Source organism: Diabrotica virgifera, chromosome 7, assembly GCF_917563875.1.
Source record: "Diabrotica virgifera virgifera chromosome 7, PGI_DIABVI_V3a".
In the NCBI taxonomy this organism is placed as follows: domain Eukaryota; kingdom Metazoa; phylum Arthropoda; class Insecta; order Coleoptera; family Chrysomelidae; genus Diabrotica; species Diabrotica virgifera.
Window position 1 is genome coordinate 21,748,481 of NC_065449.1, and position 22,310 is coordinate 21,770,790.

A 22,310-nucleotide genomic window follows, 5' to 3' on the forward strand; every position below is an offset into this window, starting at 1 on the left:
AAAGAAATATGGATAATGCCTCCTTGATGCTGAGTTCCGTTAGAGAACTTGCATGACCAATGATTGAGAAGTCCTTACGACTAATAGGGTGGTCAGAATCAGTCATATGTTGGAATACCGCTGAATTTGGAACTGTTCTTGATCGTCTTCCTAAGTGAGGAGTGACACCTAAGTGTTCGCAACATCTGACATTAAAGTGACGTCGAGTCTTCCCGAAGTACGTAGCTGCACAGCTACTACATTTGAATTGGTATATAATGTTAGATGCGAGATCACTAGGAATCATGTCTTTCACATGGAAACGAGATCCTATCCTTTCCAAAGTCGTGAAAGTAAATCTTAATTCTATAGAGGGAAATGCTTTTTTAATTGTTCTACGGATGTTGCGTCGGATTTGTAAGCTGTGGTAACCAGTATATGGAAGTTTGATATAGATCTTTTCTTTGATTTCTTCTACTTTGCTGTTTGGTTGGAATTTGTTATTGAAAAAACGTCTGATGTATCTTTCTAAGTTCAACGAAAAACCATTTTTACTTAAGATCACCTTTATGTTTTCTAACTCTTCATGTAGGAATTGCTAGGTTGAACAGATAGTGAAAGCGCGGTGAACAAGTATATTGATTAAACTTGTTTTGTATTTGTTGGGAATGAAGCTATCTGCGTTTATATACAGGCCGGTGAAGGTTGGTTTTCTGTATATTGAAGTGGAAAAACCTGAAGGTGATCTGAAGATGTTAATTCCTAAGAAGGGCAGATTTCCATTGACTTTAATTTCACTAGTAAATTTCATATTGTGGTGTTTCTGGTTGAGATAATCTAAAAAATGTTGAATGTGATCGGTATGTTTGAAGATGAGAAAAATATCATCCACGTATCGTCTATAAAGAAGTGGCTTAAAATCATTTGGACAGTCAGCTAACCATGTTTTCTCATGGTGACATAGAAAAGTGTTCGCGAAAACTGGTCCTAAAGGAGAGCCCATTGCAACGCCATCTATTTGTCTATACACTTTTCCGTCAAAACTGAATAGGCATTCTTTGGCAGCTAATGTCAGTAGATCTTTAAATTTTAATACATATATAAATATATATAAATATATAAACCCAAATACCTGTTTACAACCTAACTGTAGAATAACGCTAGATGGCATAACAGCCCGCCTTAAAGATATAGCACTGAATTCATTAAACTATTTTAAGCCCCCACAGTCAAACATCACTAAAGAAGAATTTATTGCCTTACGTAATTTACAAAAAAAAAAAAAAAAAAAAAAAAAAAAAACATTATCAATATCCGGCCTGATAAAGGCAACGGAGTAGTCATTTTAGATCGCTTAAATTACGTAGAAAAATTAAACAACATTCTATCGGATAACACAAAATTTATTAACATACCATTTAATAACCTATTTAAATTAATGTTATCATTTGAAGACAATTTCCGGAAAAAACTTAAAAATTGCTCTTCCAAGATATTCAAAGAAACTGCTCCCACTGGTTCACAACTTGGACGTTTATACGGAGTCCCAAAAGTGCACAAAACTGGTGGCCCTCCAAGACCGATTCTCAGCTCCATCAATACTCCAAACTATCTGTTAGCTAAATATCTTGTCCCACACCTTCAAATACTGACTGAAAACGAATTCACAGTAAAAGATACATTTTCATTTGCGAAGGAAATTACCAACCAAGACAGACACAAAGATGGAATTATGGTCAGTTTCGACGTTGAAAGTCTGTTTACAAACGTTCCCTTAGATGAAACCATCAACATAATAATAAATTCACTTTTTCCAAGTTCCAATTCAAGCTTTTTAGGAATGAAACAGTCAAAATTTAAAGATCTACTGACATTAGCTGCCAAAGAATGTCTATTCAGTTTTGACGGAAAAGTGTATAGACAAATAGATGGCGTTGCAACGGGCTCTCCTTTAGGACCAGTTTTCGCGAACACTTTTCTATGTCACCATGAGAAAACATGGTTAGCTGACTGTCCAATTGATTTTAAGCCACTTCTTTATAGACGATACGTGGATGATATTTTTCTCATCTTCAAACATACCGATCGCATTCAACATTTTTTAGATTATATCAACCAGAAACACCACAATATGAAATTTACTAGTGAAATTGAAGTCAATGGAAATCTGCCCTTCTTAGGAATTAACATCTTCAGATCACCTTCAGGTTTTTCAACTTCAATATACAGAAAACCAACCTTCACCGGCCTGTATATAAACGCAGATAGCTTCATTCCCAACAAATACAAAATAAGTTTAATCAATATACTTGTTCACCGCGCTTTCACTATCTGTTCAACCTGGCAATTCCTACCTGAAGAGTTAGAAAACATAAAGGTGATCTTAAGTAAAAATGGTTTTTCGTTGAACTTCTTAGAAAGATACATCAGACGTTTTTTCAATAACAAATTCCAACCAAACAGCAAAGTAGAAGAAATCAAAGAAAAGATCTATATCAAACTTCCATATACTGGTTACCACAGCTTACAAATTCGACGCAACATCCGTAGAACAATTAAAAAAGCATTTCCCTCTATAGAATTAAGATTTGCTTTCACGACTTTGGAAAGGATAGGATCTCGTTTCCATGTGAAAGACATGATTCCTAGTGATCTCGCATCTAACATTATATACCAATTCAAATGTAGTAGCTGTGCAGCTACGTACGTCGGGAAGACTCGACGTCACTTTAATGTCAGATGTTACGAACACTTAGGTGTCACTCCTCACTTAGGAAGACGATCAAGAACAGTTCCAAATTCAGCGGTATTCCAACATATGACTGATTCTGACCACCCTATTAGTCGTAAGGACTTCTCAATCATTGGTCATGCAAGTTCTCCAACGGAACTCAGCATCAAGGAGGCATTATCCATATTTCTTTTGAAGCCACCCTTAAACACGCAACAAGACATGGCGTGTTTGAAATTATTGACTTAACCCAATGATTGTCAATGTCATTTTTTACGTTTTCATTAATTATTGTTTGTTCCTTTAAAATTATTTTAAAGCATCCGCTCAAGAAACTTATTATTCTGACGATGATTAAAGTAATAATTGAAACGTCACCATGAATTTTAATTTAGTTATGGGTTTTATCTTTAAGTTTATTATTTTTATCAAGTTTAATGGTGTGTCCTTATCTACATAAATTTGATATTAGTATAAATTGGAATATATTATTGGAATAATTGGAATATAAAATCCAATATCGAACTAGAGGATAATGAAGAAATCACATCCTGTAGTGAAAACACGTACCTGGGAGTAATCTTCGATAGAACGGGAAAAGACGATGAGGAAATAAAGAAAAAGGTAACACAAGCTAGAAGAACAATTGGCTGCCTAAATGGAATACTTTGGAGCTCCGCAATAGGAATACAGCGAAAATCCAATATCTATGAAACACTTAATAAAAGCAGCCTACTTTACAGAGCAGAAACTTGGAGAATAACCGAGAACAACAGGAAAAAGTTAGAAGCTGTAGAAATGGATGTGTTTAGAAGATCGTTAGGTATATCCCGTAGGGAAAGAGTTCGAAATGATTAAGTAAGACGACGAATTGGAATAGATGGTTACTTAACAACAGACACTGAGAGGAAACAGTTGATTTGGTATGGTCATGTTCAAAGAATGTAAGACACAAGATTGCCCAAAAAGATTATGCAGTGGGTACCACCAAACCGCAAAAAACGAGGAAGACCCAAAAAGACATGGAAAGACGGGGTAACCTAGTTGGGTCAAAGAGAGCAGCATATGTGCCTCCTGATGAGAGACTAATAAGTTTCGAAACCGGTAGAGGTGCTTGCCGCACTCTCTGGTTGAACTGGAATAATGATGCGGCTGTAGTTTCGTGTTGCAACGAAATTGAAAATGGTTATTCATTTTTGATAAATTGGAATATGTGCTGGAAAGAAACTATGTACATGATTTTTTTTAGAAATATAAAGGTACGTATCCATTACGTTAGTGCTCCGTGTGGATACGGCATGCGCTCCTCTACATATAAACCGCCACCGATTCAACCGATTGGATCGCCGAGGGTCGAGATCGCTCGGAGCGGCGCTCACCTTCGGCGATCCAATCGGTTGAATCGGTGGCGGTTTATATGTAGAGGATCGCATAATGTATCCATTGTAGCAGTTACACGAAGCACGGAGCACCAGCGTAATGGATACGTACCTTTAGAAGTATGAGAGGAGCCGAAATGGATTAGGTCCATTTTCGGGTTAGAGCTAAGTATATGTGTTCGTAATGGAGCAGAAAGATAAAGGGGAAAAATTAAAAGAGGAAGAATCTATAGAAAAGCTAAGCGAAGTGGAAATAAATTATATTAGTCCTGGTTGCTGGATAATTGTCAAGGCCATAGCCCAAAAAAATATAAGAAGAAAAAGTAAAATTGAGGTTATGTTATTAAAAGGTAAACAATTGCATGTAGTAAATACAATTAATTATTAAAATGCAGTACTGCAAGCAAAATACAATTAATTAAATTTACCTTTATATAATAATTGCATATCTATGAATTCTTATTATTATGCATATCTATTGCATCTATGCATATAATTGCATATCTATGAATTATTCTAATTCTTATTATTATTCTTATCTATGAATTGCATATCTAGCTTCATTAAATGAACAATTTGACAGACAGCCTGTGGAGTCAACGGAGACAGTAGCAGCAATGGTCACCAAAATAACAAACTAGGAAGTGGCTCAAGCGCTTCAAAAAATAAAGAAAGGAAAAGCGGTAGGACCAGATGATATTCCTGGGGAAGTATGGGGATCATTAGGAGAGACAGGAACAAGGTGGCTAGCAGGTCTATTTAATAGAATTATGGAAGTTGGACAAATGCCAGATGAACGGAGAAGCGGTATACTAGTACTTGTTTATAAAAACAAGGGAGATATACAACAATGTACAAACTACAGGGCTATAAAACTGCTTAGCCACACCATGAAAATATGGGAAAGAGTAAATTGATAGAGGGATACGTGAAGAGACCGAAATATCCGAGAATCAATTTGGCTTTATGCAGGGCAGATCAACAACAGATGCAATTTTCATTATATGGCAGTTGATGGAAAAATACAGGAGTAAAGAAACAAACGCTCATATGGTATTCATTGAGCTTGAGAAAGTATATGATAGAGTTCCTCGGGAGGATCTGTGGTGGGCACTCAATAAGAAAGGAGTCCCTGGTGAATATGTAAAGGTTGTGAGGGATATGTATGAGGGAGTAACGACTAGTGTTAGGAGAGGTGTTGGAGAGACTGATAAATTTCATGTGAAAGTAGGATTGCACCAAGGCTCGGTGCTTAGTCCGTATTTATTCTCATTAGTTTTAGACCAGATAACAGCGAAACTACAGGGTAATATTCCATGGTGCTTAATGTATGCTGATGACGTCGTGTTAGTAGGAAATAGTGAAAGAGACTTACAACAAAAACCGGAACAGTGGAGGCAACCTCTGGAGGAAAAAGGTTTAAAACTTAGTAGGACAAAGACAGAGCATTTGGAATGTTCATTTAAAGATGGAGTTACTACAAATAAAATGGTATCTTTGGATGGTGAACTGATTGTAAAAAGCAATAGTTTTAAGTACCTGGGATCAGTATTACAGAGTAATGGAGAAATAGATGGAGATGCGTGCAGTAGAATTAGGGCTGGATGGATGAAGTGGAAGGAAGCGAGTGGTGCGTTGTGTGACAGAAAAGTTCCAATGAAGCTGAAAGGAAAATTCTATAAAACAGCCATAAGACCGGCTATGATGTACGGAACTGAATGTTGGGCAGTGAAGAAGAAAGAGGAACAACGAATGCATGTGGCGGAAATGAAATGCTTAGATGGATGAGTGGAGTGACAAAGAAGGATACAATTAGAAATGAGTATATTAGGGGAAGTCTAGGTGTGGCACCAATTTATGCCAAAATGAGAGAGCATAGGTTAAGATGGTTTGGTCATGTTCAACGTCGAGACGTTAATCACCCAATACGAAGAATAGCTGAAGTGCAGATTCCTGGAAGGAGTAGGAGAGGAAGACCAAAGAAGACCTGGGGGAGACGATAAGGCAGGCATGTTGGTAAAGGGGATTGACATTGATATGATCGAAGATAGAATTGTATGGAAAAATGCAATTAGGGAAGCCGACCCCGCATAGGGATAAGGCAAAGAGAATGATGATAATGATCAATATTGTGGAGCAACATATAATTTTTTTTCTTCAATGACAGTTGGTATAAAATATACCTACGTCAATTTGACAATTTCAATAGACAATATGAATTTTATTTAAGAAAGTTGCAAGATTTCTCCGCTAATCGCATTACGATCGTTTCTCGTACTTGGAGGGGATACGATCGTTTCTCGTATCCCCTCCAAGTACTTGCACATGGCGAATACAGCCAACTGCCGGGAACTATTCCGATTACATATGTTTATTGAGTTATTTTGTTCCTGTGTTTGATCTGGATGAACACTTCAATCTATCTTTTTGTCGTATATTTGTTTTTCCGATATATCCATTTTAAAGTTAAGGTTATACAAAAAATTCTAGCATATTTTTTCGTTGAGTGATTTTTTCTTATTCTCGATCATTTGTAATCTTCGCTACATCGCAAAACATCTTGCCGTTGCCGTACCCTCCAAAAAATCGAAACCCACTCAGAACTGTGCAAATAAACTTTCTGTGTGTCGACAAACGAACGAGAAGGATGGAAATATTATGTGGTTCGTTGGATACGGATGTTTATTCCAGCGAGTGCTTTGATAAATTACATATTTCTCTTTATATTTTTCGTCAACAACTAACAAAAGTAATGGCTGGTTTCGTTTTTGATGTATCGGAAAAGTAGCAATTAAGTGTTTCGTACTTTTTCTAATTTATGATCGCTGCACTCGATGAAGTGTCTAACACAAATGTGCCTCACGTCACTCGGTAAAGACGGTGGTTGGTTCGATCGTTAACTTGGTAGTCGGTGAACTTTCTGTGAAATCAGAAACAAATTTATAATGCAGGGGCCTGATTCTAATTCATTTCGATGTCACAATTTAATTTCGACTCCGCCATGACAGTCGCAATTTATAGCGATTCTTATTCATTTCGATATTAGTTCCAACTGGGGATATTACCGTTATCATTTTGACACTGCTCAAAATTTGGGTTGGTCCCCCTGTTTATTGGATTTATTGGCTAAGCAACCACCGCAACGATTGTTGATAGTCTGGGCAAATTATCGAAAAAATGTCATTTTTGGGAAAAGTTATTTACCAGATATTTTATTGCTAAAATCGAATCTTAATATTTCATATATTAGTAATATGAAGTATGACAAGTCCGCAGAAAGTGTGGTATTTTATTTACAAACAAATTAGCTCTCCTAAATCTTTTTTTTTTCAATTAGTGCCCTGTAACTCCCTAAGATTTTTCCTAAGCGCACTACAAACATGCTAAAAGTAAGTACTATTTTTTTAGTGTGTAGTGTTGTTCCTGTGGTTTGTTTATTGTTCTTCTATTTTGACTGTTTTCCCGTATTTTGTTTTTGCTGAAAAAATCAACCTTTTTAATACAACAATTACAATAAATAACGTTAAGCATTCAGTTACACCTTGGTTTATTAAAATTGCTGCAACATTTGAGACAAGAGAACTTCAAATAATTTTGAAAATAAAGTGCTATCAATAATTCTCAAACAGAGTATAGTATAGACTCACAGGTGCAACATTTTCATCAATTGTACAAAACAGAGAAACGTTGTCGATGAGAAAAAAAACTAGATAGAGAGAGAAGAACCTCCATAGTTAATTGCTTGGAAGCTGTTTTTGTTTCTGATTTGTTACGTTTAATGTTTTTGGGCGCCTCCGTATAGCACATGTAATATCTTTTGAACAAAAACTGTAATGGAAATGTTAGAAATGCAAGCGGATGAAAAATATTTTCTATATACCGAAAGTGTTTGAAGTAGCATTCGGCAAATTAAATGGCTTGCGAAACAACGTTTCCTTTGTAAAAAGACCATTAATTTTTTACCTTTGTCTATCCTTTTAACAGTTTTCTATTTTCATTTAGAAAAATGGTCCAGCCGGTGTGTATATTTTCACGTGCAGAATACGTAATAATGGGAATATTGCAAAAGCTTCGGTAAAGCTACTAACAACACGTAATGCGAACAATGCTATACCTTTTATGGTGGATTTTGTTGTAAAATTTTAAACGTTGCAATATTTTTTAAATTAATGTGATTTTTATTGCATTTAGTGTACAGTTTGTTGAAATTTTAACATAACATTAAGGGCCGGTTGTTCGAACGCTAATCAACAATGATCACTATCAAATATTTAATTACTGTCACCAAAACTGTCAATGTCAACTTTTATTGGGTTGTTGAAAACATAATTGATTAAAATTATGAGATTAGTTAATCAATTAACATAACAATTATTAACATAATTGATTAAGTAATTTCATATTATGTTTTCAGCAACCCAAACAAAGTTGACATTGACAGTTGGTGACAGTAATTAAATATTTGATAATGATCATTGTTGATTAGCTTTCGAACAACCGGCCCTTAATGTTTAAATGGTATAAACGTCAACAAGCTTCTTTTACAAAATTTAGTTATACAATTTTGCACAACGATAGAAAGAGAAGAGAACAACTTTATGAAAGATTTTAAAATATCGTTAAAATATTAGGAGTTATGTTTAATTGAATACACATTCTGTATAAACTTTAATAGTTATTTATGATATAAGTGTTAAAAGTACAATTTTAAGGCACGCATGTGAAAGTTTGCAGAATGAGCGAAGCGAATTCTGCAATTCACATGAGTGCCTTAAAAATGTACTTTTTAACACGTATATCATACAATATTTTTTCTACAAACGTCTTATATATCAACAATTATAATTTATTCATTCTCAATTACAGGACAATACCTACAAAAACTTTTACTTGAACTTGACTGACATTCCATTTTTATATTTTTCTTGACATTACATCAAAACTGCCTATACTGTCAATACGTAAATCATAACAACTATAGAATAACATCTACTTTTATTGTTGTATATTCTAACAGATTTTAATAGTTTTAATAGTAGATTAAATATTACTGTTAGCATAATAATCGCCTTACGAGGAAGTTGTTTTAGTACTTGTGCCGAGATTAAGTCATAACCTGGAGCCTTTCGTGAATTGAGTTTGGTTATTTCTTTCTTGACTTCTATAGGAGTAAAACTTTTGATTGGAAGAGACATTTGACATGCTGCGCTAATTAGTTCTTCCACTTCTTCATAATGGTAATAAATGAAATATAAATATTTTGACGTTTCACAATTTGACAATTCACTTTTAACTGCAGTGCCTTAAAATTTTTAAAGCACTAGTGCCTTAAAGTAGCATTTTTAACGCTCCTATGGAGTGCTAAAAATTGCATTTTTACACGGTTGTAGAAAAAATTCATTATACATGGGGGTTAAGTGGAAATCATTTTAAGGAATATTAGGATGTTTAAATTATTTTTACAGGCTGCACTGAGATTTATGTAATCTTACTCTTTTTGAAAATGCCTTCGATTGAACAAAAAATAAACGAAGAAATTTTCGAGAGGATTTCTAGGTCGAATCGAATCCTGAACGTTATGAAACCTTGTTTAGGCTTTCGCCACTTCACGGTAAGTCTGCTCCCTTTTGTTACGGGAGTCTAGAATAGGCACGACCAACGAGCAACATTACTTACTAATGGGGGAGTTGCATAACTGCTAGTGCAACAGGGAAGTTGAAGGTGTTGTGCAATAACCAAGAAGCTAAGAGTGAAGTGTTTTAATGAATGTAGGAGAGGTCAACTAAACCGTGAGAAGTGAGTACCTCAGATTTTAGTAACCGTACGTTGGAACGGGTCTTAATCAGCATTTTCGCTTAAAGTTTATATTAACTGCGATATCTTAAGGTAGTTTCTTCTAGGACGTTTCTTCTAGACTTTGTTGGAGGGAATGGGACTTATTTATTGGGACGCCTGGTGAGTATGTGCTCTAGATGGTGGTAAGGAATTTTCAGGGCCCCTTTAGCTCTGATGTTGGACTCTCTTCACTCAGGATTTTTCTGTCGGTGGCCAAGATGGAATGATTTTGATACGATAGTGATGCGTAGAGACATGCCTTGTATTATTTGATAACTGGCATAATCAGTTTTTTTGTAAATGTGCAAGTATTTCCAAATTTTCCAGATAATACACCTAGGAGATTCGCTTTTTTTCTTACCCTGTCTAGGATGTTCCAGTTGAGAGTTCTACTAATATGAACTCCGAAAATAAAGCACCTAAGATCCGAATTCGAGCATTTCTCCAAAGAGTGCTATCTGCTTCCTTGCATCTTCATATCGGATGCTGATAGGACGACTGAATAAAATGAATTGAGTTTTGGTAGGGTTGAGAATAACTCTTCATTTATTGCACAATCTCACGATTTTGTTAATTTAATTTTGGGCTCTATCGAATAAAGGAGGAATGCGGTATCGTTAGCATATAGAAGAATAGACTCGGACCTGATTATGGGGTGGTATCACTGGTATCACTGTTGTAGACCATTTATAAAAGTGGAGCTAAAATTGAGCCCTGGGGGACTCCAGATTGTGGAGTGAATGGTGATATGAGTAGTAAAGATGGTGAGAGATGGTTCCTCAATAGGAAGACGATCAGTGGAAAAATCACTTAAACGGTGGAACTACAATTTACTGGAGGCACATTGAAAAATAAACAAAGTTATGTCTATACAAAAAATAAGAAGATTAAATTAAAATTATATTATATCTAAAAATCCAGTTGTATAATCGAACAGTATTCGATTTCTCGATCGTGTAGGTCACTCCATGCATAAATTTTACCATCGTATTATTTTATTTTCTAAAAAACAAGTATAGAAGCTGCATATTTTGCCATAGCGCCTCGTATTCTCAAAATGTGAGTGTACCTACTTAGATATGTATATCCAACAATAAAACACTGAAAACGTTTGTTTTCTATACTTCCACAAAATTTATTACAACTATGTGACTACAGCTGTTTCGGTAGAGTGCCTTTCTCAAGTGATTTAGATTACTATGGGTTTGCCTTTTTAAAGTCTCTAACTGAAGAGGTTGAGGAGTGGGGAGCTGTTTCTCTCGAGTTGGTCATTCAGAATTATATCTGTATTTTTCAATTTATTAATTTCCATAGATTCTAATAAAGATAGCTTGAGGCCTTCATTTTGAATATGCAGAATTTTAAACAGTTCATTAAAAGAATGATTGTGATCTAGAAGGTGAAGTGCGTATGTAGAAGTGTCTGTTTTTCTATTGTTGAAAGCCCTTTTGTGTTCTGCTATCCGTTTGTCAAAGGTTCTGCCAGTTTGACCGATGTAAGTTTTCGGACAGTCACCACAAGTTAGTTTGTAAACACCACTCTGTAGTTGTTTGTCCGAAAACTTAAATGTCCGAAAATTGACTGTCCGAAATCTTACAATCGGTCAAACTGGCAGAACCTTTGACAAACGGATAGCAGAAATTCTGCATATTCAAAATAAAGGCCTTAAGCTATCTTTATTAGAATCTATGGAAATGAATAAATTGAAAAATACAAATAGAATTCTGAATGACCAACTCGAGACAAACAGCTCCCCACTCCTCAACCTCTTCAGTTAGAGACTTTAAAAAGGCAAACCCATAGTAATCTAAATCACTTGAGAAAGGCACTCTACCAAAACAGCTGTAGTCACATAGTTGTAATAAATTTTGTATAGAAGTATAGAAAACAAACGTTTTCAGTGTTTTATTGTTAGATAAAATGAACTTCCATCAAGTAACGGTCGAATCCATCAATTATATGTATATCCGTTGATTATAAAGGACTCTATAGCTACGGGCAGGTCTTAAAGTTCAATAATTTAAAATAGGAAGGAAAACCTAATAATAAAAATAGTCCTAATAATTGTATCGTTGATAGAATAAAAAACGAAACACTGTATTCCATTTCCTCAATTCTTTAAATTTGACTAAATACTTTATTAGTTGTATTTAATTGAACCATTCAAAAGTCTGCAGCTAACCACAATCAAAAGCTGTATTCTCTAACAAAATTAAGCACCTTTATAAATTGACGGAAACTCGGTACTGGCTAGACTAAACAATAATCCGAAAACGAGGAGGAAACCACCAAAATGATTGTAACAAAACTGCGCCCCAGGCAACAATTTCGATTTTCTCACTGTCCACCTCGTAAATAAACTAACCAGACTCAATTGGATTGAATTTTTAACGGTTTTTTATCGAATTATGACGAAAGTTTTTTTACGGATGCTGCATTTGAAGTTTAAATTGACAAACGAGAGATTTGGTTGAGAATAATATATCATTTATTCATCAATGAAAGGGAAGTAACAACAAGATTACTATTTGGTAGAGGTCGTATCACTATTATTGACGTTTATAGTTCAGAGGAAGGTAAACAACAGGTCTTTATAAATTATTTAAAAAAAAATACTTAACTAATGCAATGGAGATATTCCCAAAAAACTGTTATTAGGCGCCATTTTTTCAATATGGCGACACATGCGGCAGAGATACGAGGTAGCAAGGTCGAAATTTAAAAAGAGCATACCGAAATCCATCAAATAACCAATTTTCAAAATTCCCGGAAAACTTTCCAGGTTACCCTCTTTTTTTCGTCCAAATGACTGAACTAAAGCTTATACTTTTGTTTTTATATGTACAATAAAAATTTGTAGTTTTTCGCTTTGAACTCTCGTGCCCTCCTTTTATCCTTAACACATATATACTGCTTTATTTTTATAACCTATCTGCTCTTACGTTCAATAAAAGCAGTAGTCAATTTGTCCTCGCATTTCTTGATCCGAATTCCAGAAAGCTTTGCTCATGAAATAAAATTTTTAAGTGCGCATTTCAAAAACGAAATTTGATCTTATAATCTGAACTTTCAGAAACTGAAAGACTGGCTTTATATGCGAGATTTAAGTCTCGAGAGTCATCTAAACCGATCAGAGATGGACTCGGACTTGAAAGGCCAAGAGATAATTCCAGTGGGAGGTATCTGTTTATTGGATGTTTCAGTCAGTATTAACATTTGTACTATTTTCGTGCTTCAAGAAAAGCAATTCGTAGAAGTAATTTTCATTTTTAGTCTTAGTAGCTGCCTCAATTTAAAAAATTAATATTGTAACAATTCCCTTCAACAATAATTCATGGTTTACATACACATTTTTCTATTTTCCATTAAATATATTGTTATGATCTGCTTTCTCTTACTTTTATATTAATTAGTATTTATTTAGTTAATTATTCAATTGTCGCAAATCATACATAAAATTAAGAAAAATCTCAGGGTGCCTTTTTATCGTAAAAAAAATAACTAAATTATCTTAGGTTATACTTATCCTTTCTCGTGGTTTCAGTATCTCTTAGTTGATCCTTATCGGGATAAAATAGGGAAAAGGAAATAAATAGAAATACCATAAATAAGCAAATACAAATATCTTTTATTATCAAAAGCAATACTCTGAAAATTTATCAATCAAATCCTGTGGGCAAACTGTCCCAATGAAACTTTTACCACATAAATTAATTTTATTTTAACAAATATTTATCGGTTTGTTCTTGATAACATTGATAAAACAAACTAAACAAACAAATTTAGGTATTCGCAAAACTACTTATACTTTCTATTAAATTTTTGAAATATTGAAATCTTAGCTCATATGCTTTTACTCAAAAAAAATTAACTTCTGAACATAAAGAAAATCTATCACATAAATTATTGACTGATTTTTTGATTCACACACAATGCTGTCTCCTCTTGACCCAAACAGCTCTTCCTTGTTGATTATGTTAGGCTACCCATCAAAGCCCTCTCTGTTCTCAGCATCAATCCAGCAGCATACCAGCAACTAATTCTCCAAAACACGAGCCAGGCCTCTTTTTAACCAGTACTCGTTAAAAAACTCCAAAATTCTCCCCTCTCTTTCTCACAATAATATTCTCTCCCTTGGACTTTACAGAATCAAAGAGGTATTTCTTCTCAATTTGATCTGTCTCTCGTTCCACTTTTCAGCTACACTCTTCACTATCTAACAACCACTGGTACTTGCTTCTGAACTGTTCACGAAAACTTTGACTGCTCTTCTCCGATGCCGGTCACATAATAATCTCCTTTTTCAAGATATCTGAACATTCAACCTTCTCTCATCCCCATTCCAAATTGCTAAGCCAATCAGAAACATTTCTCTCTTTTTTCATTCGAAAACTCATGCATCCTTCCAAACAAATACTTCTACTCATGATAATTACTTTTCGGGAATTCTACAAATTTACTTGGGGCTTAAACAAAGAGACTTAAAATTACAACTTTCTCTACCTTACTTTTCTAAATATAATAATTACCTGTGGCTTTTGGCATCTCCCTTAACAAAGCAACCGTTTTAAAAATTGTAATCTCGAAACATATTGTCTATTCACATCACTTTATTTACTAATGTCTTTAATTCTTCAGGGAAAAACTCATTAAGGATAAACTCACTGCTTAAAAGCTAACTTCTAATAAATAGTTACAAATCAATATACAGGGTGTATCAAATTTATGTCCCCGCGTTATATTAAAAAAAATAAAATTTTTATTCTATCTTTGATTGACAAAATGATACACAATAATATATTTTATATCATACCGGTTTAATATCATGTCTTTATAACTTAGTTACGAACCACATAAAGTATATGTCTCCAAAGTATGCCAGTAGTAGGGTCTCATTTACGCATGCAGTATTATTTTCTGCCATCCATTGTTGAAATTTAGCGTATTCCTTGTCGTACGTTACTTTGGATTTTTCCGGTAACAGATTCTCAGTCGCTTTTTTGGCATTTTTAACTATTTCTTCAGAAATATCGCATTTCTCTTGCATTCTGACTTTTTTTTGACAGTGTCACATAGAAAAACTTTGTTTACGTTAATAACAAATTGCTAACCAACATCACTTTTCTAGCAACGGTACTAAAAACCTTCTGCGAGAAAATATTACTTCTAATTAATATAACATAAAATTAAAACTTTAATTGATGCAATGAACCAGTATGACATACAGTTTTGTATGCACCACGTGCATTATTAGATGTTTATACCCTCGGGCGACATATAAACTCTCGGGCCAGAGGCCCTCGAGTTTATAAGCTTGTCGCCCTTAGAGGTAAACATCTATTTAATGCCCTTGATACATAAATAACTATAGTAGCGCTACAGTCGTTGAAATATTCTGACTTATGTGACTTAGTGGAGATTTCCTTCCATTTTCTTTTATTTTGTGCCCTAAACTTCCAATTTCTAAGGTTTAGTTTCTCGAAATCTTCCTCCACGGCTGTCGGCCATTGTCTTCTAGGCTTTCGTTCCCGTCACGATCCTCTCATTCCTATTTTTGATAAGATCTTTGGCACTGACGTATAATGCATTCACTCTATATATCCCAGCCACCTTTTTTTTTGGTATCTAATTTGAGCTGTTATCGAAGGATCGTTTTACATTTTCATTATTTCATTATTAGTTGTTCTTCGCTACTTTCTGTTGTCTTTCTTCCCCTCATAATATCCTGAGTAGTATCTTTCATAGCTTTCATATTTCAAGTTTCTTTTCTGAGTCCTTGGTCGGTGTCCACAGTTCACTTCTGTACAACGTGACCAGTCATATGACAGTTATATGCAGTTTCTCCTGTTTCTCCTCGACGAGACAGCTGACTCTGGCTCTCTATTTATAATGAGGCAAGTGCAAGAGGAACCATTAGAATATAACAAACTAATTGATCCAATTGAAGCTGGCAATAGAATGAGACATGGGGAATATGTGAGTCATATATTGTTCAACCTGATAATAGATGAAATATTAAAAAAGTAAGAACTAAAAATGGATACCAAATGGGAGAAAAACAACTTAACCTGCTATGCAGACAACGCAATATTAATCTCTCAAAGTAAAGATGATTTACAGCTTATGCTGCACCAATTTAGTATAACCGCCAAAAAATGTACCAGGTTAATTTTCCCAGAAAATACAAAATGCCTGCTTATAACAGGAAAGGTATAAGTTAGAGCTGGAGGGTCAAATAATAGAACAAGTGATGCAGTTTAAATATCTAGACGTCACACTATCTAGCTACGGAAAGCTCGAAACAGAACTGGAAGATCAAGTGAATAGAGCAAATACAGCAGCATTTTACCTGAACCTGAATGTGAATAAAATGTCCGTAAAGAAACGAAATCGATAAACAAGGTTGCAGAATGGAGCCCAAGAGGAACGAGAAGGAGAGGATTACCAAGAAGATCATGGAAGAATGATCCAAACGAATGAAACCAAAGTAAATCAATAGAAAAGCCTCATTTTGGAAAATAAATTAAAAAAAACTTGAAAACTGGAAAACCTGATATATAAATTATGAACATCGTTTTAGTCCAGGGCGGATCTGTTTTGAGATGGACGTTGAGAGGTGACTCAAATTTTTTTTGCAGAAATTGCTTGAAAATAAATCAAATAATAATATTTGACTCTCAAAAAGGTCCGGAACATTGTTTAAATAATCAAAATCCAAAAATTTAAGGAAAAATTCGATTTTTTTCTTCGTTTTTTGATTATAATTTTAAAAGTATTCATTTCCGAGAAAAGTTGTACTGACATAAAAGTTGCGTATTTAAATTTCCTACAATACAAAATTGGTTAAAAATTTAAAAAATAGTCACCCTAGTTGCAAAATAGAAATAATTGCGAAAAAACCATACAAAAACAAGTATTCGCCTTTTACGTTTTTCAACCATTTATGATACACTTAGGATCTTCATATTTCACCCAGAAAAACTTTATGATACAGTAAAACAATACTGTAAATTTCTTTAAGATCGGTTTAATAGATTTTCCAAAATAAATTTTGCAATCCAGCTTTCGCAAAAAAAATTCATTTTTTCAAAATGTTACAGGACTGAAAATAAAGCAGATAGCAAGTTAAAAATTTTTTTGCTTATAGAAGTGTACTGTACCTTTCATTTGCAATTTTCAAAATAAAAATCGAGTAATTACCACGGAGTCAGAAAATTTTTGAAATAAACAATAATTTTTGGTGCTACGCGCAGGACAGCGGTGTTCGATTCACACAAGTTGATTTCCACCAAAATTTCTTCCAATCTTTATCTAATATATTATTTTCTTACTCTATATTTTGTTGTATTTTAATATTTTAATTCCACAAAAATCAAACTAATTTTATTATTGTTTGTGAAATATTTTTTAAACAATTGCATATGTTTAAAAATAATAAACTTTTATTATTTAAGTTAAAATATATGAACAAAGAAAGTTTTTGCTAATAAAAGTGTTATTTCAAAGGATAGAGTATGTGTTTTTATTTTGCAATAAACAAATTTATTTATTTATATCGAAATGTAATAAAAATTAAAATGTACCAATCATTATCAAAGGTCATTGTAATGCCCAATCAGAGCAAACTATCCGCTGTCCTGCGCGTAGCACCAATAATTAATGTTTATTTAAAAAAATTCCTGACGCCGTGGTGTTAATCGATTTTAATTTTGCAAAATTGCGAATGAAAGGTACAGTACACTTCTATACGCAAAAAAATTTTCAACTTGCTATCTGCTTTATTTTCAGTCCTGTAACATTTTGAAAAAATGAATTTTTTTTACGAAAGCTGGATTGCAAAATTTATTTTGCAAAATTTATTGAACCGATCTTAAAGAAATTTACAGTATTGTTTTACTGTATCATAAAGTTTTTCAGGGTGAAATATGAAGGTCCTAAGTGTAGCATAAATGGTTGAAAAACGTAAAATACGAATACTTGTTTTTGTATGTTTTTTTGACAATTATTGCTATTTTGCAACAAGGGTGACTATTTTTTAAATTTTTGACCAATTCTATATTGTAGGAAATTTAATTACGCAAGTTTTACGTCAGTACAACTTTTCTCGGAAATGAACACTTTTAAAGTTATAATTAAAAACCAAGAAAAAAATCGAATTTTTCCTTAATTTTTTGACATTTTGATTATTTAAACAATGTTCCGGACCTTTTTGAGAGGGAGGATAACTCAAATATTATTATTTGATTTATTTTCAAGCAATTTCTGCAAAAAAATTTGGGTCACCTCTCAACGTCCAAATGTACTAATATTTTTACAGATGGGCCCTGGTCTATTTATATAGTCCAGGAACCGAAGCTTTTCACCCCGCAATTTTTACAGAATGGATCAATTTGCTTGAAAATTTGAGAATAAGTAGTGGATAGTCCAAGGATCAATATCTATATGATAACGAAAGGCGCTTTTACCATGGGGATGGTTGCCACCCCATCTCGGGGGTGGATATTTTTTATTATATTTTGACCGCAAAATTTGATAAAAACATTAATTTTAAGCAAAAAATTCTATACATTTTTTTGATAACATTAATAATTTTTCGATTTATTCGCTATCGAAAGTGTTCGTTTTATACCGAAAAAATCAATGTTTTTCGATAGTATACTCATTTACGATTCACTCAATTTTAACCGTAGAGAAAAATTTTTCAAACCAAGTTCTTGAGAATTAAATATCCTACAATTTCAAATTTAAACATTTTGTCGTATCTCTGATGCAAATCTTTCTAGTCTGAAGAAAATGGCATTTTTTAACAAACTACAAAAATTATTTGCTTTTAACTCCAGCTCTTTTAAAACTAATCATTCTAAGCCAGTCAAACTTCTGGAATCTATTAATACATAAATAAAGAAGGATGAATAAGGCCAATGACTAAAAACAGCGCTAACTTACATTATTATGCTTCCAATTTGATTTCTTCTTTTTTTTTTAAAGAAATATATTGATTTTTTTTAACCGTAACTTTTTATCTTTCATAGTAGAAAGTTTGGTAAAAAAGAATTTTGTAGTTTTTTACAAGATCTATAAGGCTATTAATATTAAATCCTTTTAAAGTCCTCCGTCGCAAAAATAGGTGACTTTAAAAGGGTTGGTAAAGGCGGTTTTTGCATGTTATTATGAGTTTTAATTGTCAATAGCTCACTCAAATTTTGCCGTAAAAAAATTTTTGCAAACCAATTTCTTGGGAATTAAATAAGCTACAATCTTATATTTAAATATTTTTTCATATTTTTCTATTCTGAAAAAAGGGCATTATTTACAAAACTACAAAAATTCGTTATTCGCTTTTAGATCCATTTTTTTAAACTAATCATTCTCAGCCGGTCAAACTTCTAGAACCTATTAAAAATACACAAATAAAGACGACCAAATAAGGTAGATGACTAATTTTAATTAGGGTGGTGAGTAGGAGGAAGTTTCCGATCATTTTTTCGCTGCAAAAAAACAGGGACTGACGTTCTTTTTATTATAAGTCATTTAATTTTTGAGCTAGAGACTATTCTTTTATTTCTGGAGATAGACATTTTTAAGTACTTTAAATTAGTTTGAACAAGTCGTCGGCTTAGTGACACAGAAATGTAACTACATTTTGCCTCGTTTTGAGATATCTACACCACTGAACTTACCTTAATGAGTTCTTTTGAGTGACACCTCTTTCTGAACACCTAAAACCCCAGTGAGGAGTTACGAAAACTCCTCACTACGAAACTCACTAAGGTAAGTTTAATTTCGTAGATTGAACTTCAAAATGTGAAATGTAGTTAGATTTTTGTGTTTCTAAGCCGTCGAAGTTATCCTTGAAAATGCATAGTTTTCCCGTCTGTTTACTTTGAAACTACAATATTTAGCATTTGACGAAAAAGAGCTAACATATAATAAAGTATAGCGCGATTAATATTGGTCTTAAAAAAATTAAAAAAATAGTTTTTGTTTATTTTTTTAAAAGGAACATTTTTGTTAAGCAAAGTTGTTTTGATAAAATAAAAACTTTTTGAGTTATTAGCAGAAAACTGATTAAAAAAATTGATTTTTTCGATATAAAACTATTTCTTTCGATAGCGAATAAATCGAAAACTATTAATTTTATCAAAGAAATGTATAGAACGTTTTTTGCTTAGAATGAATTATTTTACCAACTTTTGGGGTCAAAATAAAATAAAAAATTTCCACCCTCGAGATGGGGTGGCAACCACCCCCATCGTAAAAGCGCCTTTCGGCCTTATATAGGACCTTGGACTATCCACTACTTATTCTCAAATTTCCAATCAAATCGATCCATTCTGTAAAAATTGCGAGGTTTTGTCCTATTTTAAGCTTCATTCCTTGGACTAATATTTTTACTAAATAATATTCAGATTTGCTATTTGTAGATTTAGTCCTGTCGCCAGGGGGGGTACAACGGCCTCGTTAATTCAGATGGACTTACCCAAATTTTTTTTATGTATTTTGACCCGTAGAACACGAATTTTTTGGGTAACAGTTGATCCGGATGTCGATAAGATTGTTATAGACCAAGAACTTGAGGAATCAAATAACAGCGATTTTTGGCAAAACAAAACAATATTTTGTATTTTTTGGGTCATTTTAAGCAAAAAATATTTCTACAAGTTTTTTAGTAGGATGCACAGTTTTCGAGATAAACGCGGTTGAACTTTCAAAAAATCGAAAAACTGCAATTTTTAAACCCGAATAACTTTTGATTAAAAAATAAAATAGCAATTCTGCTTAGCGCCTTTGAAAGTTCAAGTCAAATTATGTCGGTAAGTAGTTTCATAGTAGAAAGTTTGGTAAAAAAGAATTTTGTAGTTTTTTACAAGATCTATAAGGCTATTAATATTAAATCCTTTTAAAGTCCTCCGTCGCAAAAATAGGTGACTTTAAAAGGGTTGGTAAAGGCGGTTTTTGCATGTTATTATGAGTTTTAATTGTCAATAGCTCACTCAAATTTTGCCGTAAAAAAATTTTTGCAAACCAATTTCTTGGGAATTAAATAAGCTACAATCTTATATTTAAATATTTTTTCATATTTTTCTATTCTGAAAAAAGGGCATTATTTACAAAACTACAAAAATTCGTTATTCGCTTTTAGATCCATTTTTTTAAACTAATCATTCTCAGCCGGTCAAACTTCTAGAACCTATTAAAAATACACAAATAAAGACGACCAAATAAGGTAGATGACTAATTTTAATTAGGGTGGTGAGTAGGAGGAAGTTTCCGATCATTTTTTCGCTGCAAAAAAACAGGGACTGACGTTCTTTTTATTATAAGTCATTTAATTTTTGAGCTAGAGACTATTCTTTTATTTCTGGAGATAGACATTTTTAAGTACTTTAAATTAGTTTGAACAAGTCGTCGGCTTAGTGACACAGAAATGTAACTACATTTTGCCTCGTTTTGAGATATCTACACCACTGAACTTACCTTAATGAGTTCTTTTGAGTGACACCTCTTTCTGAACACCTAAAACCCCAGTGAGGAGTTACGAAAACTCCTCACTACGAAACTCACTAAGGTAAGTTTAATTTCGTAGATTGAACTTCAAAATGTGAAATGTAGTTAGATTTTTGTGTTTCTAAGCCGTCGAAGTTATCCTTGAAAATGCATAGTTTTCCCGTCTGTTTACTTTGAAACTACAATATTTAGCATTTGACGAAAAAGAGCTAACATATAATAAAGTATAGCGCGATTAATATTGGTCTTAAAAAAATTAAAAAAATAGTTTTTGTTTATTTTTTTAAAAGGAACATTTTTGTTAAGCAAAGTTGTTTTGATAAAATAAAAACTTTTTGAGTTATTAGCAGAAAACTGATTAAAAAAATTGATTTTTTCGATATAAAACTATTTCTTTCGATAGCGAATAAATCGAAAACTATTAATTTTATCAAAGAAATGTATAGAACGTTTTTTGCTTAGAATGAATTATTTTACCAACTTTTGGGGTCAAAATAAAATAAAAAATTTCCACCCTCGAGATGGGGTGGCAACCACCCCCATCGTAAAAGCGCCTTTCGGCCTTATATAGGACCTTGGACTATCCACTACTTATTCTCAAATTTCCAATCAAATCGATCCATTCTGTAAAAATTGCGAGGTTTTGTCCTATTTTAAGCTTCATTCCTTGGACTAATATTTTTACTAAATAATATTCAGATTTGCTATTTGTAGATTTAGTCCTGTCGCCAGGGGGGGTACAACGGCCTCGTTAATTCAGATGGACTTACCCAAATTTTTTTTATGTATTTTGACCCGTAGAACACGAATTTTTTGGGTAACAGTTGATCCGGATGTCGATAAGATTGTTATAGACCAAGAACTTGAGGAATCAAATA

General features: G+C 33.2%; 1 protein-coding gene across 1 annotated transcript in view; it reads left to right on the top strand.

The window, feature by feature from the left end:
* The first annotated feature begins 1,417 nt into the window (after window positions 1–1,417).
* LOC126888082 (uncharacterized) overlaps window positions 1,418–22,310 on the top strand; it is a 132,678-nt gene continuing 111,785 nt past the window's right edge. Inside the window, exon 1 of the mRNA XM_050656102.1 lies at window positions 1,418–2,186. Coding sequence (XP_050512059.1) covers window positions 1,418–2,186 — 769 coding nt within the window. The remainder of the gene's footprint in view (window positions 2,187–22,310) is intronic.